Here is a 14,996-nt window from a genome sequence, read left to right as displayed (position 1 = left end):
ATTGAAATTTGTCACAAAATTCTATGGCGTGTAGTGTATTCAAGCGGCATCATTAAATTCATGATTAATTATTGATATCAATAGCCATTAATATCCCTTTACTCCGTGGATTGTCAACTCCCGAGGTCCTTGTCTAGGTAATAGAAGTCCTATTTTAGCCCAAAGAAAAGACGACAAAGATAAATGAATCAACTTCTATTCATTCTTTCTTTGTTGCGCTAATAACAATAGACTTTAATGAAAGCCTCTATTTACCTAAGTATCAATGCAATCTATAAATATGAAAAATATGAAAAATCCCTGCAACCATCCAAATATTCAAACTATTTAAACCTCATTCTCGACCTCGTAGTCAATCCACAATCAACCACCTGGGCATACAGATTCATAGACTTACATAGGTAACGACCTTGTGAAACCCTTTAAGACTCATTTTATACCTAACATTGAAATCTCGCAATATGCCATCCTATTGGGTCAATGTTCATCTCCAATGCAGAGACAGCCACCTATCTGACTTTGACCTCCTCCGAAGAATCTACCATCTAGTTGCAGATCATGAAGCAACTGTAACCACTCATCCCGAAGACCTGACAAGCACTCATTGTGTATCTATTGAGATTCAAAGTACTTACCCTATATCGCATAGGTTGGAGGGCGGAGTGGCAATCTCTTTACAGAAGATGGCCCATGATAAACTTCACCTGTGGATTGAGAATTATTCTCGTGACGGGTTTCCTTTTTGTCGCCATCATATTTTCTAATTCTTTATCTGGGTGTGAGTTGATTTAGGAATGGATACTTAACTGGTCTACCGACTTTTGCAAAGTTATCTCAAACACTTCCTGCTGGGCTTCCATTTCTCATCGGGGAAGTTGATATTCATAATCAGGTACAAATCGCCGCGGGAGTCAGTGCCTCAGCGGCTCATGGGATGAATCACAAGTTCGGCATCTTCTTACTTCCGCTCCAATTTCATTTGCAATGTCTAATTTCGCCTTAGTTTCAGTTTCAGATTCAAGTTCAATGTTGTCTATGTACGTACTATCAGCCAAAATTCACCTTGAGTTATGATAGAACCCTCTCTCGAACTTTCCAGTCATCTGTCTGCATTGCATTAACTTCATATACGGACCATAATATTGTAAAAATATATACAGTAGCACATCCTGCAACCTTGAAAGGAGCAGAAGAAACGCCTCCAGAAACATGAGCCTCACAAGCCAAATAAAGAATCAAAACCCCTTGGCTGTAAAATTTGTGCAAAGCGAACCTCATGTCAGTGCCAGAGATAGCAAAACATATTGAATACCCAATAACCACATGGGCATGCATATCTCCTTTCAGTCTCCTCGTCCCTGTTTCCTCGTATATTGGAAATAGCGGGAAAACGCAAATCCAAGCACATTATCCCCTACATTTCCATAATTCATGGTCAAAAGCTGCTTGAACATATCATGGCATAACAGAAAATCATCAAGTCGGGGGAAAACGCCCACAAAGTACAGCTTCCCTTAAAGTATAGATCGTGATGGTGACATCAATGCAAAATAAACAGTACAAAGAAAGAAGGTGTGACAGTTGAAGAATAGAATAAAATGAAAATTAAAAGGGGTATCAACGAGGAAAGAAATATTAAAAGGGTCAAGTGATTAGGAAGTCCATCTTCATACCCTGAATAATCCTCTCCCAATCCCAACTGTCCTCTAAGTTGGTGTCCATGGTCTCCCAAACTTTTGCAACCACCTTAAAGGCCGGCTCAATATTGCGCAGGTTTGAGTATGCTTTGAGGGACTCAAACCCTCGCCGAACACGATCCCGCTGTTCTTGTAGGAAGGAAGAACAGCCTAAAAGAAACAGTGGCATCAGGACAATACTGTATGCGCTAGCATCCTGCGGTAGCCGGTCTAGATATGCTAGGCCATCGTCGACGACCATAGCAATCTTGTCGCTGGGGCGAGAGGGTCGAATGGTACGGTATAGATATACCCATGTAGACTGTCGGTACAGTTGAGCCAAGCACCAGTTCGCTGAATCTGGCTCATGAGAGGCTTTCCATGCTCGGATGGCAGTGTCGATCTGGACTGACTCACTTAGGGTCTGGTAGTCCACAGCTGGCTCATAGCCCTGGTCGTGTCGCTGGCGGATGCGGTCACGGAGCTGAGTGATTTGGGAGATGTAGTTGAAGAGTCCATCGAAGACCCCGACAAACATGCCTGCCGGTGCAAGGGGCATGAAGGCGGGCAACCGCATGCCCTCTTGGAGAAGAGCGGGTCGTCGGTCCAGAGAGGTGAGAGCGTTAGAAACGTCGTGGTACTGGAAGAATTCGACGATGAATTGTCGGAACTTTTCATTGCGAGGCTGCTGCGATATCAGGAGGTATCGGGCAGCATCCATGTGCGGTCGATACTCCCCGTTTGTTTCGCCCTCGCAGATGGTGTTCAAGCTGAGCGCTATCGTTGATGCAATAATAGGGTCTTCCACCAGCAGTTGCTCTTCATCATCTATTAGCCCCCCTCGTGCCGCTGCTGTCGAGGATGACTGGACGATGTTATCCTTCAGGTCCTGGATGGCGCGGTGGAAGTGGAAGTATTTTCGGTCCTTCAGTTTTTCATCTGGATCCAGACCGGATAAATGTGAGCCTGATAGGCACATCAGTGAATGCATCAGGCCCCGGTGCTGGGTAGCCATGGGTAGCAAGATTTCCTTGAATGGATTCGAGTCGTCATTGATCAGAGTCAAAACACGACTGAACCCATATACGAAGTGGTCGAGGAAGCGTCGATCTAGTTCTGTTTCAATCCCGTCGATGAGCACCGGAAGGCTGCGAGGTACTGATGCAAGGGACTGGGTTCTGGCAGCTGAAAGGATAGGTCAGTGATAAGTTTGCCAGCCAAGTACCGATGGAAATTTTCATTATTCTCATACCATCAGCCATTTTCTGTCGCCCACTCTTCCAGATTTCCTTGGGAGGATAGCCCTCACATACAACGGCATTTTTTTGACAGTTGAGACAGCTATATCAAATTAGCAACCACATTATCTAGGTATGCGGTAAAACCCGCTTCCAGAGGTCTTATTTTTCACTTACGCCGGTTTTGTCTCATCGCATTTTTTCTTACGACGCCGACAGGTTATACAGCCGGTCTTAGAGCGACCCTTTGTAGCTTTGATTTGACATCCAGACGCAGGCAGCGGGTGTTTGCGAGGACGACCACGTTTCCGTGGAACCATCTCGGGAGCACCCGCCAGATTGTCTGGTTGAGCCCCCACTTCAGCTGATTTGATACTCTGTATATCATGCTCCTCCAACTCCTCAACTTTCGGAAGTGTATCCATGGCTGTATCTACAAGGAAGTTGAACGACATGCGTGGTTGGTGGAAGTTGAGCTCTGGAGGAAACTGTTCTGTGTCGTTCCAGTCCGGAGACTCTGTTGAATCATCGGGGCTGCTGTTGCTGACACTAGAGCTTGCTCGAATAGTACCGTCGACTGTAGATAAAGTAGGTAGGTCGGTGGGACTTTCGCATTCGTCCCCTTGACCACTTATATCCAGTTGACCGATAGAATTCTGCATGTACAACATTGAACATGTGATAGAGGGTTTCACGATATGGAAGGCGGTGGGAGCAAAGATCCTCCAAGGGGGGGGGGGGGGGGGGGGGGGAGGAGGTAGGTGGTTTGTGGAAGGGGAAAAGAAGGTGAGGAACGAGCTGGGTATAAGTGGATGGGAGTGGAGGGGGAGGGGGGAGAGAAATTTGTACTAGTTAGGGTACTGCAGGTTCTACTTTAGTAGAATAAGTGGGACAGTAGATCGGGAGGATCATTTTAGGTAGAAAAATTAAGATAAAAAAAGGTGAAAGTGGGGATATAAAGGGTAAATGCACTAAATGCACCAAGTGCCGCTGACAGGACAGAATGTGTCATAGAAACGGGCAAAAATGGCAAAAGGGCAAATGCCTTTTCCCATATTAGACTGTTAGACTTTTGTATGCGGGGGGAGGCTGCCAAACATAGTTGGATCGAGTAGGAAAATTGTATAAGGAAAAAGCAAAGCAATAAAAAAGCAATATTAATTAAGGCACGATTTGGCAAGTGACTCGAGAATCTTACCCCAGAGTTATGATAAATAAAGAATAAAAAAATTAATTTTATTATACGCCTGAAGAATTTCCGAGGTTCCGAATATATCAAATCCGACCAAGCCCTAAAAGTCTGCTCAAGTAGCAATCATGTTGAACAGATTGACATCTCACTTGCAGGGTATAAAACAACTGTTCACTTTAATTTAGATGGATTTGATTTGGTCAATTTCGTACCTTGACTGCCCCCTGGACAAAAAAGATTCCAAGGTTCCACAGGGCTAAAACACGTTCAAAAATCCAAGCATGTCTTCCAGTGTAATCCGTAAAGGCCCAGTGCGGAGAACGAACTGAGCGTTCAACTGGGACTCCTTCGCGGCGATATTAGAATCCTTCTATTCTACAATTTTGATTTTATTTCCCTGCAACGTTGACAATCTGGGGTAAAAAGAAGTGGGCCAGATCATCTACAACCAAAGCACGGACATCCGCTGCAAGGAATCATGACATGGCTGCGAATAATCTACGTACTTCCTAACACAGTGGCACGATTTGGTCTCATGAGGGAAAGGCTGAGAATGGGGCAGAAAGAGAACTGGATATTACTACTTCCCAGACTGCGGTTTTTCAAGTTTCTTAGCTCGAAGCTGACGGATGAAAGGGAAGTAAAAGGGGCTAAGGTGGAATTACTGGAATGTGGGCTGCCAATTGCACTTCACAACACAGGGCATCTCTGGATATGCCGGAAGACCAACTAGGTATAGGCTTTTCTAGGGTTTTTTTATTTTCTTCTTATGGAAGGCCTCATATGATCGGCCCTAAACCAAAAGCTGTCAGCTGAGTCGCGGCCAAAAGTGGAAAGGCCGCAAGTTTCATTTATTCATCCTTGCTAGTTGCCTCTTAGTCGCATTGGTCCAGGTACCGGATTTTCAACAATGCATCACTCTTGGATCTACACGAATTGATTTTCTCATATTTTTTACTGGGCTACTCGGAACTAGACATAGAGAATCTGGGGTTGACCAATCATATAACATAGTCGCGAAGACAATATGCATATCCCCATACTATATCACACACTAATCAGATGAGGTTGAGAGAATTCTGCAGTACACATTACACTAGACACCTCGCATATTACATAGAAATGCAAGAAAGAGGAAAAGAAAATGCAAAGGAACGTTTTTAACGTCCTGGGTGGGGAACGGTTGGTCCCGAAGTATAGCCAGACACATTTTCATTGTGGAGAAGAAAGAAATGAAGGGCAAGGAGCAAAGATCAGGCACATCGTGCTTGATGACTTTGGATTTTGATTTGGAACTCCCCGAAACTTGACCCACCTGCCTACCTCGTGTACATGTTAGGGAGGTTGACCGAGTTTTTGATCACTAGGATTGGTCCAGTTGCTGAGACCTTTGACCTCTAGTGACTTAACCAATAATGATTGTTAGAGAAGATGCCTGTGGGACCTGATCTAATTACAAAAAAAATAAATAATTAAAAATTAAAAATTATAGGTACTCTCGCTTCCCGGATACAATAACAGACATGAGCTGCATTAGTATCATCAAGCCACCAGTTCGTAATTCACTCCAAGAAAATCACACTAACTCAAGCGAATCAATCAGTTAAATCATTCCAATGTTGGACAAGTACAAACTTCGACGAAAATGTCCCGAGGTTCTCAACGTCACATTCCCATTGGACCTAATCCAGAAAAAGTACGGATACCTCCGTCCTCTGTACCATCTCATATTCCATGCAGCACTTTAGTCTGGAAATTACCTTCCAGATTGTTCCAGTTCTAGTGAAAAGGTTCCGGAGGAGGGCTCCGTTCGACCTCTCGTAGCACCGCCCAGAAACTGTGTTCTAATCGCCTCCAAATCTGCCTCCTAAAGTCCAAATTAGGCATTGGCTCGCGACATGCATGACAGCTGTTCTCCACTTTCAAATTTCCATTTCCATTTTCATTTCATTTAGCGCATTCTTGAGGAGTTTTTTTGAACTCAACTGAAACTTACTTGGATCCAACGGGCAACATTGTGCGATTTCCTTCTATGGAGCATGGACTAAAGACTGGGAGAAGAAATAAGTTTGGGGAGCATTCGGACAAATCTAGAGGTCTAGACTCAGGAGAGTGGAATCGGATGGAAGGATGACAGTGACAAAGTACGGAGGCACTGGCCTAAATCGCCTAAATCGTAGATATCCTGCTGATTTAAGACAGGTAACTATACTTCGTTGCGGAAGGTGTTGTTTCCGAGCCAATGGATGAAAGATCTACAACGTATTCTTTTTCTCTTATTCGCTTGGAAAAAGAAAGCGAGAAAACCTTGCTCATGGGTTCCTTCTTCACTGTCACAGTACCCTGGCACTCCGAATCCTTTTTGGGGAAAGGAACGGGGTCCTAGTCCTTGGAATGGTGCAGCTAGAGAGCTCAGTCCTTGTGGGTTGAGGCCATTCTAGCTTTTCAATGGGAATGTGGAATGCAGCTTGCTCATTGAGAGGCAAGCCACGGGGACGCTAGCTTTTAGCTACTGAGAGGCTTCGAAATGTTTGCTTCTCAAACGCGAATGTGAGCGGCTAAGGTCCGATAAAATTGATAGATTGAATACCTAATTCCCCCTTGAAACGATTGGTTTTTACTCGGACACAAAATACGATAGAGGATAATTGGGTGATTATCCTGAAAATCCAAATTTATAATTGCTTTTCTCCAGAGACTTCATTTCAAAGCTAATATATAGTGTCTAAGTAGAACTTACACCTTACAATTTACGCATAAACCTAATGTATCCTCCTCGAGTTCCAAACTTACTCCACAACTTGGAAGCTGTCAGAGATCGCGGGGGATAACTAGTTATCGGTGGCTTTTGAGTTATCACCTGCAGTTCCTTCCAGTGCTCAAGAGCCCTTGTACCACTCATGCATGAGAGAGGTCAAAGCCTGGAATGACGCGCCCCGGCTGAATCAATTTAAACAGAGCCACCAGCACATAAATCCTGGAAACAGGGATCCCTCGATTTTACTTGGATATTTTCATGACTCGTCAGCCCATTCGCTTATCCTACGCCCTGAGAGTTGAACAGCTGTTGTCATTCCAGGCCTATCCCGTCTTCCATATTGAAAGCCTATTTCAAGCCTATTTCCCGATTCAGAAGCTTCAGATGCTCTTTGCGGTATCTTGAAGTCCTCATTCTCGGCAATGACTTTCAATAGTTTAGATCAAGGACATCCTCGGTCCTGTATTTTCCCATATTTTGTCTACTTAGATATTGAATTTCTAGCTTCTGCCTTGGAAAATTCCTGGTCTGCCTAGGCATTCGGAATTTCAGTCATTGACAGGAACAGGTATAGGTCGATCCTGGTCATAAGAACCTCGAAGAGTCAAGTGGTCAGAACCCATTCAGTCTCACTTGATTTCGGATTCTGTGAAACCCGTGGACTCCACAGTGTCAACAACCTGAACTAGTCGTACCTACTATGAGATCATATCACAATTCAGAAATCAAAAGGTTGCGTTGAAACGCAACGAAAATGACATGACATTTATCACAGATAATCCCAGACACTCTCAAACTGAAACATGATAAGAGATCGACCATCATTGACACTAGATTGTTCGCCATATCAAATTCGAGCCTCTATTCGTGGATATCAATTGCGGAGCGGGGTTGAGTGTGATACGATTTACAGCTTTAAAGTCCCAATCTACCTAGACAGCTCATCCGGCTATTTCGGAACTTCCTGCTGATTGAAATGTACTTGGCTTCATCCGTTATGTGCAAGGTGGCAAGAATGGATGATACCTAAATACTAGTTGACAAACATCCCGTGTTACATCAAGTACTTTTATCGGTAGAAAGTGAGGCAGCAAGTGATCAGCGTAGTAAGTACAGCTTGTGTGTATCCCAAAAGTCTCTTCTTGATGTTTATTTGTATTTGACTGGGAAAAAGGACCCATGGACATCTGTTGGCTTGGAGACTCCGAATCCCGACTCATGATAAGACTATATAGGAACCTAGGTAAATCATACGATGGTGCAGTCATCACACAGCCATCTGCCCTCAGGTGAGTAGTCAAATCGTATTACTGACGCTTATCTATGTTTTTAGAATGTAGATCAATGTTAAAATAGGTACACATAGTTTGTAGGCCATGAAATCGAGAAAAATCCATAGAAGCGGGACTTATTATTATCTTTTAGTACGTGAATAGACTCTCAATGCCGTTTGACGCACTCCCTGAGTAGGGATGTTTCTCTTTTTCAATTCTGCGCAAAGCTGCTTGATCTTCATACATGTGGACTGGAGTATTCAGGTGCGAGTATAAAAGAGGGTTTCTTAATCATATAGTAATTATGAAGCCAATCTAAGTCTCCAATCACTGCCATTTATCTTGACCATGCACCCCATGACTGACAGCTTCTAGCGCTATCTTCATCGCTCAGGTACGCCTTTTACCTTTCTCCATGGTAATCCAGGTAGTTTCTAGCTCATTATTGTTTGCAAAGAACAGAGATTGAATGATATATCTATAGAAAGAGTAGGTGATCAAGGCCGAAATATAGGAGTCAGAGAAAAACCTATAAGTCCATATATTTAGCTTCAGCTTCTTTGAGCTCTTAGGTCAAACGTCAGGGTCTGAGTCCCGAACTTCCTTCTAAACACCGAGAGAGTTGTACGTTTGAATTCAGTCTCGAAATAATAAGCATCATCCATCAATTTCCAGATGTGCTTAAAACTCGTCAAAGTAAAGGTTTCAGGAAGAGAACAAGTAGAGAAGAGTACGCCCCGGGAGGGAATATATTCATAGCGAAATAAATAGGGAAACATCTATAAAAGCGAATCTTGTTCTCAATAAATTGGTGAGTCAGAAGCATTATAGAACAATTCCAACCTTGGTTTTAGACCTAGGTAGGGGAATTATCTTATGTGGTACCAAGGTTGTACCCTCATTTTCATTTTCACTCTCACTTTTACTTCAATTGATATATACGACATTTATGTTCAAGCGCGCGCAAAAGAGAGAGAGAGAGAGAGAGATGATCACAACCTTGAAACCTCGAATCTTGGATGGTTTAAATACCCTTGTGCATCCATGATCTCCAGAGCTACCTAGTTATCCATGGATATAAAACTGAGCGATACTGAGTACCGGGTGAACCTTCCAGGTTTCTGGAATATTTAGTCGATGCGCTAGCTTTCCGAAGCATTCTAGGATCCTGAATCTTCCTAATATTGTGTTTTATGTGTGGTAGATTTCCCTCAGGGTGTACATTGAATGCTCGTGCCGTGCTGCTGTCATCCAATTTATCACGTCGGGGGCCAAATCGCGGCATCTTGACTGATCCTCATCTGTCATTATGTATTATGGACCTATATATGACATGTGATATTATTGTTCATCATTATAATTGATAAAGTGACGAAAAAACGGTTCAGCCAACTATGGGAATATTTTAGCATACGGTGGCAAGCGTCAGATCTATAGATCTAGAATGGAGTGATCTTGCATCCACAATAATCGATACTGACGAGTATGAGTTTTGGCACGTTTCTCTTCTATGAGCTCGTTTTGTTAATATAAACTATGTCGATATTTTCCTTTGAAATACGGGCAATGATGCATAAGCTGTATAGTGTCTAAGACGAACTCGGATGGGATACAACGTCGGACACCAGCAGTCGCGACGACGTTGATAAATCGGTTCTGTTTATCAAGTGCAAGCGTCTTCACTGTTGATACAATCGCATGCTGCCCACGTAGGGCAGACACAAGATAGTCTGGAGAGATGTAGTCGACATGACGAGCCTGTATAGTAGAGGGAAGTATACACAGTTCTCTGCCTAAGAGATGTAAGCTAAGGGGTCCTGGTATAGCTTATCGAAGTTTCTTATTTCTGAAAGGAAATGTGACGGTCACGAAACTACAATAAGAAATATTGAGTATGGCAATATGGCATTTGAAAAGAAAGAACTATAACGCCAGATAATCATCCCAATCAAAGGCTGACAGGAAGCTGATGAGCGCTAGGGATATAAGGCTGATTAGGGGTTTGGCGATCCGGGTTAAAAGCAAGAAAGGCGAAAGGAATGAGAACTGTGAGAGCCTGTATTTCTGGCACGAGAGATTTTTAGGCGACCAATGCTCGATGGGATTTAGCCAATAGAGCTCTTCTAGAATAGTATCAATCAAGTCAAGTGGGAACTGAGTCCATTGGAACGAGACACTGTCTCCGGAGATTTGTTTCGCGTGGCTAGACTGTAGTGAATGACCCGGTAACATGTATGCCATCTTGTTCAAGAATTACACCAGAATTCCGATCACTTCTGTTTAATCCTTCTTTCTGATGATCACTACCTTCTCACCCCATTATTGGTATTTCAGTGATAAGGTCTTTGAGAAAATGACTATAGAACATACCCAGAAGCTTCAGACTTCGTTTCTTTGAAGGGAAAAGGTTTATCTCTATCTGCAAGCAGTAGGGCTTTAGGTGTGGTTTAAAACCCACGTCTCGACCTTCCTTGGAAACCTTTTATCTCGCAACAGAACTCGTAATAGGCATCGGTATTGGAAGTAACAAGTGGATAAGGAAATGTGTACTTTGAGGTAGACTCGGTTGTCCACAAAACATCATGGCCAAATTTCAAATCACGATAGTTTCCTGGAAAAAGAGGAGTTACAAGGCGAAACGCACTGCTGTGGCCTCATTGGTGTCCTTGTAGTACTGGATTGTCTCTCGGGTGGTGTTATGCTCCTCATTTCTTAGCTAGAAAAGATATCCACGGTGGGGTTGGTCAACACTGGTCCAGGAGTAACATCCGCAGTGGATCAGCCAGGATTTGATGGAGCCAAGAGAGCGTAGGGAGTACTCAGCCTTCAAGGGTATCTTGGCGATCCTGAGACATCAACAATGGGGCTGTGACCGAAGCCACTTAAAGCTGCGATCAAAAATATTTGATGAATGAGGTGTACTCTTGACCACTGCAATATAAGTAGGACAGGGCAGATCCCGAAGGCAGCGACAGCAGACTAAAGGCAAGTCATGAAAAGCATTCATGATGCTCGATTGAATGGTGATTACCGAGATGAAGTTGTAGTTGATTAAGATATGAAAAGAATGAGAGGAGTAGAAGGTGAAAAGATATCAGTTTATGATTAGGATGACTGAAGTGACGCGGAGAGTGAAGTGAGAGCGAGTCGAACATGCTTCTGTATTAACTTCGTAAAGGATGGGAGTGATATAAAAGTGATGTCCTAACCGAGACAGAGTTCAATGTAGAGAGATACATCACAGAGGGAGACATTGATTGTATCCCTTAAAGCGATTGATCTAAAAGCAATCATAAGTAGGATATGAGACAGATCACGGCAGACTTCAAGACTACGATTCTACAAAGGATCAGAAAGATATAGCAATGAAGCAAGTTAATCGTATGCAATATCCAAGTACCCCCTGTACCATCCCATCCGTGTAGACCGATCCCAATGCATAGAAAGTGAATCATGAAAAGAAGGGTAATAAGAAAATGCAGATAACACCGATCCCAGCCTCGGCCCCATGCAAGCGGAATGTAATAGATAATGACCAGCATTAAAAAACCATAAGAAAGGATATCATAGTGAAAGTTAAAAAAAAAAGAGGACGCCCAGCTCCCTAGGTAGAGTAAAAAAGAGAATATAAGAAATATGTGTGGTAAGGGTAGAAAGTCCAGCGGGGGTGGAAAGTGGTCATAAAGTGTCGTTTTTCATACTCTCTCTCTCTCTCTCTCTCTCTCTCTCTCTCTCTCTCTCTCTCTCTCTCTCTCTCTCTCTCGTTCTTTCTTCTTCGAGCAATTACGCCACAAAGGCTCGGTCTAGCTGGCGTAGTGCTCTTGCACTGACGTCCTCGGCAAATCCAAGCTTCAGGTTTATATCCCGAGGCCCCTCGCCGACTGAGCCGTTGCGAGCGCCAGGGCTATCGGCGTTGATAGAGCTAGGAGGAGCAATTGGGGCCAGTGATGCACCATTGATCAAAGCACCAATACCCGGGACGTTGAAGCTTGCGTTTTCGGGCTTTGGCGGTGTGCCCATAGAGCCGAGTTGTTGCAAGGCCATTGGAGGGGTTTGCTTTAAAATATGAGGACTGCGGATAGCCCCGTTGGTCTGAGAGTTGGACGCTGATATGCGAGGTGAAGCCAGTCGGTGGTCAGCAGCTAAGGGGTAAACCCGCGGACTCCTTTGCTCGTGGTGTGGATCCTGCATCATGCGTGGAGAGCGACCGGGGTAAGGAGGTGGTGCGCCATTAGAAGAACCAGGGGGTACTGCTTCAGGGAAAGGTTGTCGCTCGTATGGCCCCGCGTGGGGAGGGGGTGGAAGACTATGAGCATGAGGATGAGGGTGCTGGTGAGGGTGCGGTGGTTGATGATGGGGCATAGAGTGATGTGGTGGGCCATACGGGGGAGGAGGACCATTGGAAGCAACTGGAGGAAGATATGCAGCGCCATATCCAACGGGAACTGTCGGTGGAGTTGCTAGAGGAGTCGGTGGCCAGGTCGCATATGGGGGTGTGTATGAATTCCCATGTGCTTGGCGATATGCACCAATTGGGTGGGGGAGTGATTGGGTACGCAGCTCCAGGCATTGGACCCCGAGTGACCACGGGGAGGTTTTGCTGGTCGTTGACTGTGGACTCTGGGTATAACCCTTTTTGAGGACGAACATGTCGCAGTGCTGGATCGGTGGTGGGTTGTTGTAAGTTGACGGCAGAAGGGTGGGCACGAGCATAGTAGCTGATCAGATGCAGGTGTTGACCGGCGGAGGTTGTGATACTGAAGGACTGCTTCATCAAGCCATCCGGTTTGTATCGGTAACCATCCGGGCCTTCGTCTTCACGGTCATCATCACTACCACGTCCACTCTCTGGAGACTTGCCAACCCTTGGTACTGAAGCCTGCGACACACTGCCGCCTCGTTTGCCTTCCATCTCCCGATAAGTCAGGAAGCTACCTGATACACGACTCGCGCTCCATGATTTGCCATCCGTCCATCGACGCATGCCTGCTTCCCGCTCATCCCAAACAAAGACTGACCCTGATCGAATTGATTGGCGTTCTTTTTCTGAAAGACGTCTTTGTACTCGTGGTAGAAGCCCCATGCGACAAGCTTCAAAGAGGATAATGGCGTCCGCAGGTGTGCGAACGTGGCCGTAGTAGGTCTCCATCCAGCCTCGCGAATCAACCGACGACCCCTGCGGGTAAGTAACTTTGACGGCCAGATTGACCGATGGGACTGAAATAGATCTTTTGGAGGATGAGGAGTCACACGAAAACGTGACTGAAGCTGAATGATTTGATCGGATTCTCGGGGGCACAGGAGTTGTCGAGTGGATCAAACAAGATAAGATCTGGAATCTGGGAGATCTTGAATGTTGATGTTGAGTGGAAGGATGGTTGGGGTGTGGTGATTTGAACGTTGAATCCCAAAGAGAAATAGGTGTAAGAAGTTAGTAGAAAGCGGAGGTCCAAGAAATATAAGAGGAACCAAAATCCGAGTGATAATCGGATATGGGGTAGGCAGCGAAGGCTGTATGAGACCGGCGTTTCTGGGTGGTAAAGACCGAGCTTTTACGTCACCCAACAGGGTTAGTGGGTTTTGGGCTTATTTTTTGGCGTTTTTTAGTTTTAGATTTTTAGTTTGGTAAATTATTAATATAATTTTTGCTTTTTTTCGAAAATTTGTTTTTTATTTTATTATTATTATTTATTAATTCCAATAGGGAAAAGCCTCAAAACCGAAAAGTCTGCAGAGATTTGTTGTGGGTCAAAAAAAAGAAAGGTGGAGAGTGTAAAGAATGCCGACAGGAACCCATAAAGATTCATGAAGGTGGAGTACTTCAGAGGAGCTTAATATTAGGGAGATGTCTCAGGAGAAATAGAAATTAAAGAGAAGGGAGCAGGAATAAGTTGAAAGGGATCCTGAAACAAGGTCTTGTTTTGTAAGAAAAATGGAAAGAGAAAGAGGGAAAAAGGAATATCAATCAAAAAGAAGGTTAAATAAGAATGGAACCCAAAGGACCCAAAAGACCTAAAGGACCCAGAGGACCCAGAGGACCCAAAGGAACCCAAAGGACTCAAAATCGGAAGTATTCAACGCCGTGCCCGAGAATCCCAAGGAAGAACAGGTTACATGGCAAAAGATTAAATAGATTAAAAATAAAAATAAAATAAAGTAATACAGAGTTAATGGGAAAGTGGAACTAGTACATTAAGGTTGGTTACTGGAACCAATGGCAATCAAGAGGAAATTAAGAAAATCAAATTAAAAGATTAAATCGAAACCTTCCTTATAAAGTTAAAACTACATTCCAACTTCCATTTAAGTCGAATATCTAATTATCGATCCAAGGTTGTGGATTACTCAGACATGACTACTCAACCTCAAATAAATAATATCTCAATATAGTTATACTAGCGCCGGAAATCATGTCAAAGCTTTAATTGGCCCCTGATAGGAATCACTACCACTTAAACTAAAACTCAAACTCAAACTGGATCCTGGACTAAAAGATCAGGATTAGATTCATAACATGGTATAATCATAGTCATACTTCTACTTCTGCTACCCCCCTACTTTGTTTCCAACCTTCCAAGGTTGGCTATGCTTACGTTGGTTGACCAGGATCAAGTGGGGAGAGGACCAGTAAGGTTACTAGTATTTCACGATCCTTGGCCCATTCAAGGCATCCTCATTCCCGAGGTCCTAACATTAGAGAGATAATTCGGAATCTCGGAAATAGTCTGTTAGATACCTAGGTGTTTTTAAAATAAATACGGAGTAAGCCGATTCTAGGAATGTGACTGGTGAGTTCACCCCTAATATGTTCTGTGTCAGACGCATTCTAAAAGTGGCGCTTTGATCGCAGATGGTTAG

At 44.0% G+C, this 14,996-nt stretch overlaps 2 protein-coding genes across 2 annotated transcripts; both read right to left on the bottom strand.

Annotated features, from left to right (window-relative positions):
- Positions 1–1,644: 1,644 nt before the first annotated feature.
- Positions 1,645–3,585, bottom strand: N7495_008535 (Zn(II)2Cys6 transcription factor; the record flags this gene model as incomplete). The annotated part of the gene is made up of 3 exons (XM_057211186.1): positions 1,645–2,861; positions 2,929–3,017; positions 3,092–3,585. The coding sequence occupies 3 exons, from the start codon at positions 3,583–3,585 to the stop codon at positions 1,645–1,647; spliced, it is 1,800 nt and encodes a 599-aa protein (XP_057060729.1).
- An 8,336-nt stretch (positions 3,586–11,921) lies between these two features.
- Positions 11,922–13,287, bottom strand: N7495_008534 (camp independent regulatory protein; the record flags this gene model as incomplete). Its single annotated transcript, XM_057211185.1, has 2 exons — positions 11,922–12,598; positions 12,714–13,287. 2 exons carry the CDS (start codon positions 13,285–13,287, stop codon positions 11,922–11,924), a joined length of 1,251 nt encoding a protein of 416 aa, XP_057060728.1.
- Between the last annotated feature and the right edge of the window lie 1,709 nt (positions 13,288–14,996).

This window comes from Penicillium taxi, assembly GCF_028828555.1.
Source record: "Penicillium taxi strain IBT 34144 chromosome Unknown utg000005l_segment0_segment0, whole genome shotgun sequence".
Classification (NCBI taxonomy): Eukaryota; Fungi; Ascomycota; class Eurotiomycetes; order Eurotiales; family Aspergillaceae; genus Penicillium; species Penicillium taxi.
The sequence above is the reverse complement of the archived record's forward strand: the minus strand, read 5'-3'. Positions and strand labels throughout refer to the sequence as shown.